General features: G+C 50.2%; 1 protein-coding gene across 2 annotated transcripts in view; it reads right to left on the minus strand.

Annotated features, from left to right (window-relative positions):
• Positions 1-6,188: 6,188 nt before the first annotated feature.
• Positions 6,189-15,114, minus strand: part of PLP2 (proteolipid protein 2) — a 76,842-nt gene continuing 67,916 nt past the window's right edge. Inside the window, exons 5-6 of one of the 2 annotated variants that reach the window (XR_015300631.1) lie at positions 8,456-9,473; positions 6,189-8,414 (exon numbers count right to left, since the gene is read on the minus strand). Coding sequence is in view for 1 of the 2 variants with exons in the window: in XM_086940159.1 (XP_086796285.1) it covers positions 9,457-9,473 (17 nt within the window). In the remaining variant the exon portion in view is untranslated. Of the gene's footprint in view, positions 9,474-15,114 lie in introns of both variants that reach the window. The other variant, XM_086940159.1, reaches the window with a different exon arrangement.

Raw genomic sequence — 15,114 nt, forward strand, 5'->3', positions numbered from 1 at the left:
AGGAGGCAGAATGTTCAGGGGTGACAGTTGCTTGAGGGAGCCGTTGGATACGGGCTGGCATCGCTCTCTGCATAGCAGTACTCTTTTTTTTTCTCAAAACATGAATAAACCTGTACATGAGCCTAATTACCTGCGTGATGATTGCATCTTCTTTTTCAACAATGGCGATGGGATGGGCGAGAGCGATGTCAAGGTAACTGCACTGCTGGAAGTCTTCGCTGGTCGGAAGTACGTATGGTTGGTAGGGAGACCTTGGAGGTAGATATCGATTTTATGGAGGATGTTTTTTCTAGAGAAAGTGTACTAGATATGTTGATAAAGGTGAACAATTCAACATCTGACACATGCAATTGTTCCTTGAAAAGTGTGGAATCAAGCATGTGAGAGCTTCATTTTAGCATCCCGAAATGGTCAAGTTGAGCAGTTCAATAAGCACTTAAGTCTGGGTTGTCATGGAGGAAAGCTCTTCAAAGTATGTTATCATACAGGAATACGCCACACTCTGTAACGGGTAGAACGCCATTAGAAGTATGAAGAGGAAGGAAACGTCTTCAAAACTTGTACCATGGTGGTTGAGACTTATGAAGAGAGAGGAAAATAAATCTGAGGTTAATCTTTGGATGAAATGTAAAGTGGAAAAGTATCAAACTCATGTTAAGGACAAGGTCAACGTAGGCAAGAAAATACCAAGGGGCTTATTTACAAGGCCCTTGCGCCACTTTTGCGTCATTTTTAACATCGGAAAAGTAACGCAAAAGTGGCGCAAGGTGCTTGTAAATCTGCCCCCAATGTTTCTATTGGTCAGTACGTGCGAGTAAGGAAATCAGGCCATGAGGAGAAGGGAACATCTCGTTGGTTGGATCCATTAAAGATTTGTGTTGGAAGGTGATGTAAGACTTAAGGAGGGAAGGGTGCAACATTTTCGTCATATGAGTTTATGTAAGGGGCTAGCGTGCATGGGGGTCAGGAAGGGAACTTTCAGGCGGATGCGAGTGGATATTTGATGGGTGATGGGACAGGGAATGAACCCAATTTGAGGGTGAAAAAGAGGTGTAAAAGTGGCAGAGTTGTGGTAAAAGGTGATGGAGCTCAAAGTGTTCCCGAAGTGTGGGTACTTCTTAGTGTGAGGGAAAAGAAATTGCCAGGACATTTTAAAGAGTTCATGGCGGAGTAGAGAAGTTTAAGTGGTCTAGCGATTTTATAGAACTGTGTTAGTGACGTACATGCCTTGTGCATCAACTGTTGTAAACACTTGTGTATATATTCAATAATCTTTCTGTTTTCCTTTTTGTTGTTCTAATGTGTTGGGGGAAAGGTGTGTGGAACATTGGGGTAGAAGGTAGGTGAGGGTCATGTGATGTGGGAGGCAGAATGTTCGGGGGTGACCGTTGCTTGAGGGGGACGATGGATATGGGCTGGCATTGCTCTCTGTATGGGAGTACTCGTTTTTCTCCGAATATTAATAAACCCGTACATGAACATAATTCCCTGCGTGATGATTGGATCTTCTTTCGCAACCCAGGTCCCCGGTGCCAGTGTTCTTTCCCCCTGCACAAGACAACGGGTCACTTGACCCCAAAGCGACCAGGCTTGTAGCACCTCTGTAAGTCCCTAGCAAGTGGTACCTCAGGACCTAGGTACTAAAGAGGGTCCCTGATCGTTGTAGCATATCATGTGCCACTCTAAGGAGCCCATCACCAAACTCGTACAGTCCGCCACTGCAGGCTGCACGACGAGGGGCTCTAAAAGCGAAAACACGGCATAGCACACACGTGTGTGCCATGTCCCCCTCACACTGCATGCACTATGTCACCCCTACAGCAGGCCTTACAACCCTAAGGCAGGGTGCCTTATATTACATGTGAGGGCATGTCTGCATGAGCAGGCGTGGCCCTGTGCTGATCAGTCCTATTGCTGCCAGAACACGTGACCGGGGAAACCATTTTAAAGCATGTGCCGGACACTGGTGAAAACAAGTTCCCCAGGTATATGAAACCAGGGATGCTTGGTATCAAACATCTCTTATTAATAAACCTCCACTGATTCCAGTGATGGGTTTATTAATACATGCATCCAGAGGGCACCTTAGAGGTGCCCCATAAAACCTACCAACTACTGGTGTGCTGGCTGGTCTTAACCAGCCTGCGACCAGAGACGTGTTTCTGATCGCGAGGGCCTTTGCTCTCGAGAGATCAGGGACAAAGCCTGCTCCAGCGGAGGGTGGTTATATCCCCTCCCATGGGATGACCAGCAGGTTAGCATTCCAAGGCAGGGGAGCTTCAAAGTGCCTACCTCCTTTGGTATGCGAATCTGGCTTCCCTCACATGAGAGAATGTTGCCCCCCCCCCGCCCCCCTTTGTCCAGAGCCCCTTGGCACTTGGGAAAATAAGTAGTCAGAGAGGCATGTAAGCTAACCTAAAGTGGATATGACTTTTCAGTCTCTGCCATCTTTGCAATGGCAAACTTAGGATCTCTCGGACAGGGTTCTGCCACTTCCCACAGAAAGTGGTCATATAAGGGGCGGAATGTCCCTAAGGGTCAAAAGCCCATTAGCTACTACCCTACATGCCCCTAACACCCCTAAATTTAGTATTTAGGGGAGCCCCAGGAAATCGGATCCTGCTGACCTGAAAGAAGAAGACTGGCACGAAGAGTCACAAATATCAAGAATAGAAGATCAGCAACTGACATGCCACAAGCCCTGCTGGCCTGTCTGCTGTCCTTGACAATAGTGCCAAAGATGACTTGTCCTGCAGCTGCTGTGCCTCCAAAAGGCTGGGAGAACTGCCAGCACCTCGCCCAAGAACCAGGATCTCCCGTGGGTTGGCGGAGCTTCTCCTCGGCGTCCTGCAGCACCCAAAAGGACCTAAGAGTGCTCCAGACCAAAAAACCCGACACCGAAAGCACAATGCACCTGTGCCATCTAGCCCGAGCTGAAGTGGGCCAATGGTGCCAGCGCGGTCCCCTGGCCCTCCAGAGACAAAGCCCACCTGGACTTTCCATCACTGCCTGCAGCCTCTGTGTGCAGGCCCCCTCTGCTGCAAGTGTACAGGCGACGAAAACCCCACGCATCAAAGCACCTCTGCACCCGTCACCCCTGGCCTCTGTAGAAGCGGACCAAAGGCGTCACCAAGCACTGTGAGAGCTGAGACCACTTGTTTGTTCAGAGTGACTGGTTTCCCAGTCTAAGCCTGCAGCCTCTTAACGTCTGGACTGAACCCCTTTGACTAACATTGGTCACACAACGCTGAAGAGCACCTCTGCACTCAGCCGCCCCAGTGCCGCCCGAGGTGACCTGTCGGTGCTGCCTTGGCCCTTGCCCCATATTACCTTAAATCCATGGGATTGGTCCCGTGACTTGCTGTGAAGTACCTGTATGTCTTTCCTCCTCAGGATAACCTAACTGAAAAATCAACACTGCAATTTCTGAAGCAAAGTTGTAAAAATTCATAACTCAAAACGTACTTACCTGATTTTGATGCCCAAAAATATATAAAGGTAAGAGTTATTTTAATAAATTGGTGTGGATCTCTTTATTGAGTCGTACGCATCATTTATCAACCATTGTGTGTATTTGTAGATGTCTAACACTCATTTCTGATAAAACTAAGGCCGCTCGACCAAACTACCCCCTAGCGGAGCACCTTGGGCTTGCTAGAGCGAGTTCCGTCCACTCGTAAGGGAACCCCTGGATTCTTTGCACAGTAAAACTCTTTTTGGTATTCTATATAAAGTGCCAGCTTCTTAGACTAACATGTCCCAAACAAGGTCAGGCAAATTTTTCTTTTCATCCGTGCCAACTGTAGCCGCCATTTTGAGTGAAAACCAAGTTGAAGTTCATACGGCGGCCATCTTACGCTAACTGATACATGTTTTACAGCCATTTTAATTTGTCTGACGTGTCCCCAACCAGGTCAGGCAAATAATTGTTATTCTTGACAATTTAATGTGCAACCAACCATCAACACAGCAAAGCACTATTTTACAGTCAACGTGTTTTGACCTGTGAACCTCATCAAAGTTGGATTGTTCTTTGGCGACCACTGTTCATATTTCTTTTTCCTCTTGAAGGAACTAGCAGCTTTTCCTGTACGTTGTGACACTCGTGGAACATGCGAGCTTCCACCCTCCGCCGTTCTTCCAGTCGAGCCAGCCACTGCGTGGAAGGGACGGGTTGGAGCCTTCACTGCATCTCTTGGGGCCATTGAGGCTTCAAATGTGAGCCGGATTGAACCAAGTGGCTACTTGAACACTCTCTGGGCCTTGAGGGACAGGAAATGTTTGCTCGTCTTCCCGTCTTACACCGGAGAAAGATAATGAACTGGACGACTATGAGGAAGTGGTAAAAAGATTAGAAAAGCATTGTTCAACGCCCCCAGACTTGGTCGTGAGGAGACACACATTTCCCCCAAGGAAAGCTTTCTGCATCAGAGTTAATCGACCTGTATATAGCGTCATGGGGGGTTTTGCAACCAAATGTCAATTTGGAAACTTTACAGATCAGTTGATTAGAGACCAATTAGTAACTCAGTGTCACAATAAAAAATACAAGAAAGGCCACTTACCTGCAAAAACCATCCATTTGATGAAGCTACAGAAATAGCAAACAACATTCAGGCTTCAAAAGAGTCTGCCAAAGAACTTAAGGATGACGCAGTTTTACTTGTTAAAGGAAACAAACTCTTTGTGAGCAAACCGGAAAATAAGAGAACCTTCAGCTCTGGCAATATTTGCCATCAATGTGGATCGAAGTGTCACATGGCTTCTTCCAGTGTCCTGCAGTTACTAAGGAATGGGGGGGAGGAGTTTGCCTAACGACTAGGGCGCTCGACCGCAGACCTGGGTTCGAGTCTCGGTAACGACGCTAAACATCCTGTGATTCTGGGCAAATCACTTAATCTCCCTATGCTTGACAAAAAATTAATGTGTCCTTGTGTAACGCAACTGGTGCTATGTAAGTAATCTGATACCCGATTCGGGTCAAGTTTGCGCTATATAAAACTCTGCAAAAAATAAGTGTGGGGGTCACTGGTCACTTTGCTAGGGTGTGTCAAATGAATGCCAAAAGAGGTAGTGTGAACCTGGTGAGTGAAGTAAGTGACCTGACCGGGGTCTCCAACCTCCGAGTAGCTCACCTGTGCGCATCCCAGCTCATCGAATTAGAAAGCTTTTGCTTGGTTGAATTAATATACATATAATAAAAATTGAACTTCTATAACACTAATAATAGTAGCTCTCAATGTGTTTCATTCAACATAAGTAGCTCTCAGTACAGAAAAGGTTGGAGACCCCTGGACCGGGAGTTGACCACCGCCATGCTTCACCGTGGTTTTGACTCCTGACTCCCCGGCTGTGGGCGGGCCGACGTTTGGGCATCCGTTGTGTACAGTAAGAGCTCTGGTTTAGCAGCCCTGATTGTGTAAACTGGCCCTTCACAGGGCACCTTTGCGGCTTTCTTTTATCCAATTCACTTTGGTCACCATCTCCCCAGACAAGAACGCTGCTCCTTTACAGTTTTACATCCTGTGCTTGCATGTTACCTCAAAAAGCCCCTCCCACTAGATCCACAAACCACTGCTTGAAACATTTAACACAGTTCAAAGGGTTGGTTGTCCCCTCTCCTGCATTCCTCCTCTGAGTGAAGCCTAGTTTGAGCAGGATGCCTGTCCTGTCTCTCTCACTTATATTGGATGTCTGCAGACTGCCCACTCCACAGATCACAGCCTCACCTTCCTTCTTGCATACACCGTCACAACTGACCTCCTGGAGCCGGTCCGCTCCTCCCAACCACGGCCACTGGTGAGCCATCAAACGCAGGTCCTATTAATAGAATCTACCACAAAGAACAAGAGTGAATGCGAGGATGGCTTCCTCGAGACCAACCCAAAACCAGCACTGACCACTGGATTAACCACTAACCCTGGGTTCAGGGGCAGCATGCTGCTCGCCATAAAGCTCCTCGTCGCCTTCTCAGGGGTAGTAAGCACTATACAAATGCTATTTCTAAGAAACACAATAGCAGAATTATGAACTGTGTGTGAATCTATGATAGATTCACACTGCAAAATCTGCTCTCTGGTCTCCATGTCTTGATGAACCTTGCCCCACAGCCAGTATTCCTTCTGCCCCAAAGACTGGTTCCCTCCATGTCCAGCTCCACCCACTTACAAATATTGAGGGTAGACACGTTTTGTTTAATACAGTATTTTAATAACAACCACAAGGAGTTTCCAACAGGATATAAAATGTGACTTGTAAAAACAATTCCCTACCCAGCAGCCATTAGCTCTCCAGTGAGCACCCAGGCGCTCGCTAGACAGGTAATGAAAGGAGGGGTTAAGGCCACGCCCACGTCTTGTGGGAGACACACATGTACCCAACCCTACTAGCACCCATGATTATATTGAGACATCTAGGTTCTCTGTCACACATCCAGACACTCATCACACACACTCGGACCTTTCCAGTCACACCTCGCACTGCTGTCGCTCTCAGCACTCCCAAGCCACGCTTTCCTGTCACCGCCGTCACTCTAAGGCACTCCCATGCCACGCTTTCCTGTCACGCCTGGCACTGCTGTCACTCTCAGGCACTCCCAAGCCACGCTTTTCTGTCACGCCTGGCACTGCCGTCACTCTCAAGCACTCCCAAGCCACGCTTTCCTGTCACCGCCGTCACTCTAAGGCACTCCCATGCCACGCTTTCCTGTCACGCCTGGCACTGCAGTCACTCTCAGGCACTCCCACGCCACGCTTTCCTGTCACGCCTGTCACTGCAGTCACTCTCAGGCACTCCCACGCCATGCTTTCCTGTCACGCCTGGCACTGCCGTCACTCTCAGGCACTCCCATCTCATGCTTTCCTGACACACTTCAGCACTTTGTGGCTGACTTGGATGCTCTCTGTCACACTCGGGCACTCTCTGATACACTGGATCGCTGTTTGTCACACGCAGGCACTGCCCGGTCCAAAGTGGCACTCTCCGTCACACATCCTATCACACATTTGCACGATGAGTCACTAAAACTCACTGGCACTCCTGGTCATGCATAGCCCCCTCTGATAGTACTTTGGCACTCCCTGGCACACTCGCATGCGCTCTCAACCATCTGGGCACTCCCTGGCACACACTCATGCTCTTTCAACCACCCAGGCCCTCCCTGGCACACTCAGATGCTCTCTTAACGATCTGGGCCCTCCCTCGCATACTCAAGTGATCCGTGACACGATCTGGTACTCTGTAATTCAGACACATACACGGATACACTTGATCACTCCCAACACACCCTGGAACTACAGGTCACACTCGGGTACTCCGAATTTCCTTGACACACCCTCCGTCTTCATCACACAAGCAGGCACTAACTGCTACACACTCCACCTGTCAGACTTGGGCATTGCCCGTCACTCTCAGATACTCATGCCCCACTCTCCTGACAAGTATGCACTTTCTGACAGACCCTCGTGTTCACTCTGAGGAATTCTTGAAGTCTCTGAGAGCTCCATGACACCCCTGGCAACTCCCTCGTGATCGGGCCCTCTCTGAAACATGCACTCACTCCCAGGCACTCCGCCACTGCCGGTCACACTCTGGCACTTTTCGGGTACAATGAGCTCCCTTTTACGAGACACAAGTAAATAAGGCACCAAGTAGGCCCTGGACTCATGGCACGGAGGAGACCCTGAGACCGCTTTAGCACACCATGGAGCTCCAGGTACCCGGGGCAGGAACAAACACACTGGCGGGAACTCCATGCCACCTGACCACTGGTGCAAGTCCAACGTAAACTTATGCCAGGCCACCCGCTGGTTGTTTGTGGATAATCGCACCTGAGTCTGTGGTTGTGCTCCACTTTGGGTATTAGCGTGGCCTATGACGCGTCCCTGCATGTGGCCGGAGCGCTGGCTGGGCGCACAGTTCATGGCTGCTCTTCACCAGACTGGGCTTTGCCAGTGATTGGTGGTCACACTCATGTGGGTTCTGGCTGATCCTTGGTGCATGCCGTTGGGTGGTGGTTTGGCCCTGGTGTGTGGTTTGCTCTGCCATGGTTGTTGTCTGGGTCCATTGACTCTAGCTGCACTCCACTGGGCTGTTTGCATAGTTTTGGCGCCTTGCTATGCTTTGCCAGGATGTAGACTTGACCAGAGTCCTTGGCTGTTTTCTGCTGGGTGTTGGCTGTCCCAGCAACAGGTGGTTGCTCTCTGCCTGGTTTCGTCTGGCCCTCAGTCCACGGCTGCACGCTGTCGCGTGATGGCTTGACCAGTGCAGTGGTCGGAGGTGTGCTGTGCCTGGATGTTGGCAGAACCACGTCCTTGGCTGCTTTCCTGGTGTGGTTTGCCTCAGTGACTGTGCTTTACTGTGGTTTTTGGCTGGTCCGCAGCCCATGGCTTCAGTCCATTACGTGTTGGCTTGACCTGTGGTCTGTGATATGTTCTGCCTTGTGTGTTGGCTTGACCTGTGGTCTGTGATATGTTCTGCCTTGTGTGTTGGCTTGACCTGTGGTCTGTGATATGTTCTGCCTTGTGTGTTGGCTTGTCCAGTCCTTGGATGTACTCCATAGGGTTGTTGCTTGACCAGCGGTCAGTAGTATGTTGTGCTATAGTTGTGGCCCCAATGTCCATGGCTGCACTCTGCCAGACTGTTGGCTCCCCAGTGATTGGTGGTTTTGCTCTGCCATGGATTTTAGCTGTGCCCGTAGTCTACGGCTACACTCCATTGGGTGCTGGCTTGACCAACGATGTGGTATGCTTTGCCGTGGTTATTGTCTGGGGCCGTAGTCTATCGCTGCACTCTGTCAGAATGTTAGCTGCCCAGTGATTGGTGGTTTTGCTCTGCCATGGATTTTGGCTGTGCCCGGAGTCTACGCCTACACTCCATCGGGTGCTGGCTTGACCAACGATGTGGTATGCTTTGTTAGCTGTCCAGTTATTGGTGGTCTTGCTCAAGTATGGTTTTTGAGTGTGTCCTGAGTCTATAGCTGCACTCCGTCGGGTGCTGGTTTGGCCTGTGATGTGTGGTAGGCTCTACCGTGGTTTTTGTCTAGGCCCTTGGCTGAACTCAACGATTCGTTGACTATCCCAACAATGGATCGTCTCAGTCTGCTGTGGTTTTGGCTGGTTCTCGATCCACAGCTGCTCTCTGGTTGGGTTCTGGTTGAGTTCACGATCACACTTCACTTTTCGTTGGTGGTTGGCTGGAGATCGTACCTGTGCTCTGAACATTGAGCTGGCTAAGACCACAGACGGGGACGGATTAGAGGAATGTGAGGGGACGGCGTGATTGTGGGGAGGACTCCTGTTGAGGGAAAGGGTGGTGGGTCAAAGCGGAGGCGTCCTTATATCCAGTGGATTCGCAGCTCTATTTACAATTTACAGAGGTTACAAAATGGCGGCACTGGTGGTGCAGTCACGTGCTCAGGTCTCTTGATCTCGCCCTCTGGTCCCTGTTCACTCCTTTTTAGGCGTCCGGAGAGTCTGAAAGAAAGAGCAGAAGCTGTGTGAGCTCAGGTGGCAAGGAAGGGTGCTTGGGGTGAGCGCGCTGCATGGCGATGTGGTGCTTGTGGTGTCTGGGTGATGCCTGCACAGTGACAGGTGCAGCAGTGTGGGGGCAGCTGTAGGCATGAGTTCGAGGTCTCTATCCTTGCCTACATGACCCCTTGCTTTAGTCCTGTTTTCACATCATGCCACTACTCGCCCCTAGAATGTGACGAGCAAAGTCCACCTTCCTGAACCTTGCCTCACGCCCATGTACCTGCCAGATGACCCTCTACTCCCTGTACATTTATTCCCACTGCCCCAATGACCGCCCACCCCTTTCTTGTCCTTTCTCTCCACTCAGGCCTTCACTTCACCTATCTCCCATCTGCGTATCCGCCGTATTTGATGAAACCTACAGATTTAAATATAGTTCAAACAAGGTAGAAAGAAAGAGGACTTCTTGATCCTGTGTGTGCACATTCATGTGCTCACACGGGCCCTGTCTGTGGGGAGAAGGTCTTTGTGGCGGAGTCTGATCCTTTAGAAGAGCCGCAAACAGTTAGCTTCTCTTTTTAAGGCCTGGTGTGCATGACACCACTAGGCCTGGTGTTTGTTGGGACCTCTCTCCAGGAGGCCAGAGAGCGGTTTCGTAGAACAGGCTACACATGTGCCCGGGAATGCATCGAAGTGGCAGCTTTGCTAGAGCTGCACACAGCGACAAGCAGCAATAATTTCAACTTGAGATACAAGTCTGGCAGAATGTAACCAGTTGTTTGATACCTTGGATGACCCACTTGAATCGTGCCGTTCAGACGTTAGCACAGCTGAGGGGTCAGAGTGTAACCCTGCACTCGCCAATTGGGTGACCAAGTCTTTCCGCAGTAAAATGGTAGTTATGTATGTTTTACTGCGAGTTCATGTAAAGTACATGTCCTTTCTGTGTCATATGTGGCACACTGCCTTTAAGACTCGGAGGCCTGCCAGAGGGGGGATTACCCAGATGTACAGGGGGAGCGGTGGCTTTGCCATCGCTTGCAAGGGCAAAGTCAGGCTCGCAGTGCATGGGTGCTCTGCCAGTCTGCAGTGGCGGACTGCGGAACGTGCTTTATTTGGGGGGCCTCCAGGGTGGCACAATCAGTGCTGCAAGCCATGGGGTACCCCTCTGTCTACCCTACATGGCCTGGGTACCAGGGTATCATTTGCTAGGGACTTACAAGTAAGTTAGCCATTTCCAATTGGGTGCAGTGAATTTCACATACACTTTAGGGCCAGGGCACTGGCACAGATCTGGCTAGCAAGCCTCAGTGCAATCGGAGTCGAAAAACCAGCAGCAGCAGTCGAAAATTAGGGGGCGACCCTACAAAAAGAGGCGTTTCCTTACAGGTCTTCTTCATGTTCTCCTGATAAGTGCAAAGGGCTCCAAGTTTCTCTTGGGGGGGCTTGCATGTAGCTGATGTAACCATCTTTCGTCACTAGTTTGTGGGGCCAAGTTAAGGAGATCACCATGTATGCTATGTCACATTGGACAACCCGTAAGACGAGTTGCCCTTCCAAATAGGAACTAACCTGGGTATTCTGCCACACTGTATCTTACTTCTTATAACCAACCAGCCCCTATAAGATCCACCTCTACAGTATTGAACTATTCGAGGGGCGCTGAGAGGTTGCGGACACATGATTAGGCCAGGGTGTAGTTCGCGGAGTTCTGCTCTGGAGAACTCCACAAAGTGACCAAAAAAACTCTGCCACGCACAGTTCTGCAAGCCCCAGAGGGCATTAGGTTGTGCCGTCCGTGCTGATTTTTAGTGCTGGGTTTTTGCCCCGCACTGTAAAATCAGTGCAAATGGCACCATGCCCAGCGCAAGAGGGGGCTGCTTCTTTCTGCCGCTAAAGTAGATTTTCTACTCTAGCTGCAGCTTTCTCAACGTAAGCAGTCACAATCAGCAGTAACCGCCCACGTTGAGAAATCTCACTGGGAGGTGGTCTAGCGTTGGATTTTCCTCGCTTTCACTCACCAACTTAACGTTGGCGAGCGGGGAAAAAACTCCACTTCACAGAGCAGATTTTTTCGGAAGCACGAAAAACTCCACAAACGGAGTTCACCGCCCAGGCCTACACATGACAAAGCAGGCACCCACTTCTGCTAATCCTTTCCTTCCGCATAAGCTAGAGTCAGCTTGAGAAAGCCTTTCACATGTCATGCTTCATACGCTGAAGAGCAGATAGGTGAGGTGCTCTCCCACAGCAGACAGAGACCTACAGCATAGCATTAAAACACTCCAAGAACCCATTCGACGTGGGATGGTACTTGGCGCTGATGCAGCAGTTACCCCTTAATGTGCCACTACTCAAGAACTGTTTTACCCAATCAGATTGTTAGAAAGCCTGCTTAAAAGCCATGGTTACTGACGTAGCACAATTGGACCTTGAACCCACCACCTCTGGATACCTGGTAGCATAGTCCACAATCACTCAAAGGCATTGTTTATCGCTGCTGGCTAGACTTTCCCTGACTTGCTCGTTAGTTGATGACTGAAGTATGATTCACTTCTTGGTCTCTGGAGATTGTAATGCAAAGGATGCTCTTGACAGGGCTGATTGCCTTCAAGATGTATCCTGCATTCTGTTCAGGGATGCCCTCGCAAAACGCTGGGAATCAGCAGGGTTTTCAGTTAAAACCGATTCTAACTGGTAAAACACCAGTGAAGGAGATATTTGCTTTTCAGTAGAAACCAAAAACATCAACATTTGCTGTATTTTTACTGCTATGGTGTCCACAGGTCTCAAAGCAAGATACGTCCTCTACCTCTCAGTGATGGATGCTCCAGTTAAGACCCACTCATGGTGAGACACTTAATATATCCATATGCAAGTTCCCTGGACCTATTTCCACTCCTGTGTAGGGTTCATGGCTCACCTCATATGACTTCAGCTCACTGTCCACTGCACGTTGCCGTGTGGTGGCCAGCAAGTTTGCAACTGAACTATGAGCAAGCTTGCTCTGCTGGGTAAAATGCACCACTATGCCATCATCCTCTTTCAGTGACAGTGCAACTGAGCTTTGCTTTCTGAAAGCTAAGCTATCAAGATCACGGTGCGCACTGGTGCCTCTAGAATCTATGTCCTCCCATAACGCACTGCACCCATCACTCCTGCACTTCGGTTTATACTGAGATCAGAGAAGCATGCTTGCGAGAGCGGAGTCTCCTCATACAGAAGGTCAAGACCATATCACAAAGATCTTGAGTTACTATGCGCATCCCCGAAAGAGGTTGGTGTGCCAGCGTTGATGAAACGGCGCGCCCTACAGCACATCCATGAACCTAGTCTGTTTGTTAGTGCATGAGCTGTAGATAGCGCAGCTCGGAAACACAACGAGGCAGCGAGCAGCCCGTTTCCTCACATGTGCTGCAGACCACAGTTTTATCAGAAACAGCACGATAACGCTATGAGGTTGCATCCTAAAGTAGAACAAGTTCATGAGGCAGCCCCAGGACCACAGATCTCAACTTCCATTCCTACAGCTTCCAAGTCCAGATGAAGCTCGGAGCGTGAGAAGGTCAGAGGACTGCCAAGTCACCTGTCCAGGTCACGATGACCGCGTATAATGGAAACCTCTTGAGATGGGCCTTCTTTCCCCCAAGATGGAAAATGCACTTGAACAGCGAACATCTGCCGAGCACAAAGTTGGAGTGCCTTTGGAAACCCTCACACTCGCCCGGCAGGAGCACAGGTCCTGTGCAGCTTTCACATAAACAAAGGTCTAAATGCAAGGTTAAAATCAATGCTTAGAAGTCCGATAACTTTTAAATAAATAGAAAATCCCCTGGGCATGGCCCAGAAATGTAAACTAAGCGCCACTCACTGCGTGAGCTGCACAGGCAGATGGAGCCTGGCATCCCCAGGTCCTACCTCAGCTGCCTCATTGTACAGGGGCGGAGTGTGCTGCCCCCAAGGACCCAGGACTGACAATAGGAATATTAATTCCTTCAGCAGACTTCTCAGCCAGGACCTGGTGCAGCAGGTCAGATTCTAGTTCCAAATGTATGGGGGTACAGCTCGGTTGTTTCTCGGTACCTCGAGTCAGTGCGACACTGACAGAACACCGAGCACCACACAATACAGATCTGATGTTGTGAGGAAAATCTTCATTCAGTCGCTCTTTGTTATGTGTTTGAATAATTGAGCGGGTGGGAGGTGTGTTAAACGCCCCCATCCATGGCTGCCATGGAATCTGAATGAGGTCCAAACTGTCACTATATGTACATCCCGGACATGCGGCGAGACTGGGGCTCCGGAAAGGGGAGTTTGAGAGCTGGGAAAGGAGACGGGCAGCAGGAATAAAGAAATAAGTTATTTATTAGAGCAAATTCCAAAAAAGGGGCATATAGGGAATTAGCAGCAGGAAAGAAGGAAGGAAGAATTGACTGTGGGAGTCAACGAGGGAAGGGACGAAATACGCCGTATTGGTTTTAGACCCCCAAAAACACCACCTGATGATTTTTTATAGAGCAAAGAATAGTAAGCACCGATGTTTACAGTTATTGAAAACACTGGAAAAACACCACTGGAATTCACAACAAATAGAAAAGTCTACTCTACAGGGAGTGGGCAGTAGGCAAGTGTCCCGGCCTATCCAACAGCCACCCAGCCCCACTGGTAACCATGTTTAGAGCAGGGCTTTCTGCCCCTCTGGGTTTGAAGCAGATTGTCAGAAGGCGGAGCATGTGCTGATGAAGTGGTGATGCTGAGGTCTCAAGAGGGCCCATGATGGTGGAACATGCTACCCGTGTCAGCTGTGCACTTATCCAACAGGAGGATGCTGAGGGAGGTGGTGTTGTGGTCAGTGGTGGACCCAGAGTGTAGGAGGATGCTGAGGGAGGTGGTGTTGTGGTCAGTGGTGGACCCAGAGTGTAGGAGGATGCTGAGGGAGGTGGTGTTGTGGTCAGTGGTGGACCCAGAGTGCAGGAGGATGCTGACGGAGGTGGTGTTGTGGTCAGTGGTGGACCCAGAGTGTAGGAGGATGCTGACGGAGGTGGTGTTGTGGTCAGTGGTGGACCCAGAGTGTAGGAGGATGCTGACGGAGGTGGTGTTGTGGTCAGTGGTGGACCCAGAGTGTAGGAGGATGCTGACGGAGGTGGTGTTGTGGTCAGTGGTGGACCCAGAGTGTGGGAGCATGCTGGCGGAGGTGGTGTTGTGGTCAGTGGTGGACCCAGAGTGTGGGAGCATGCTGGCGGAGGTGGTGTTGTGGTCAGTGGTGGACCCAGAGTGTGGGAGGATGCTGACGGAGGTGGTGTTGTGGTCAGTGGTGGACCCAGAGTGTGGGAGGATGCTGACGGAGGTGGTGTTGTGGTCAGTGGTGGACCCAGAGTGTGGGAGGATGCTGACGGAGGTGGTGTTGTGGTCAGTGGTGGACCCAGAGTGTAGGAGGAGGCTGGCGGAGGTGGTGTTGTGGTCAGTGGTGGACCCAGAGTGCAGGAGGATGCTGACGGAGGTGGTGTTGTGGTCAGTGGTGGACCCAGAGTGCAGGAGGATGCTGACTGAGGTGGTGTTGTGGTCAGTGGTGGATCCAGAGTGTAGGAGGATGCTGACGGAGGTGGTGTTGTGGTCAGTGGTGGACCCAGAGTGTAGGAGGATG

Source organism: Lissotriton vulgaris, chromosome 10, assembly GCF_964263255.1.
Source record: "Lissotriton vulgaris chromosome 10, aLisVul1.2, whole genome shotgun sequence".
NCBI classification, from domain to species: Eukaryota; Metazoa; Chordata; class Amphibia; order Caudata; family Salamandridae; genus Lissotriton; species Lissotriton vulgaris.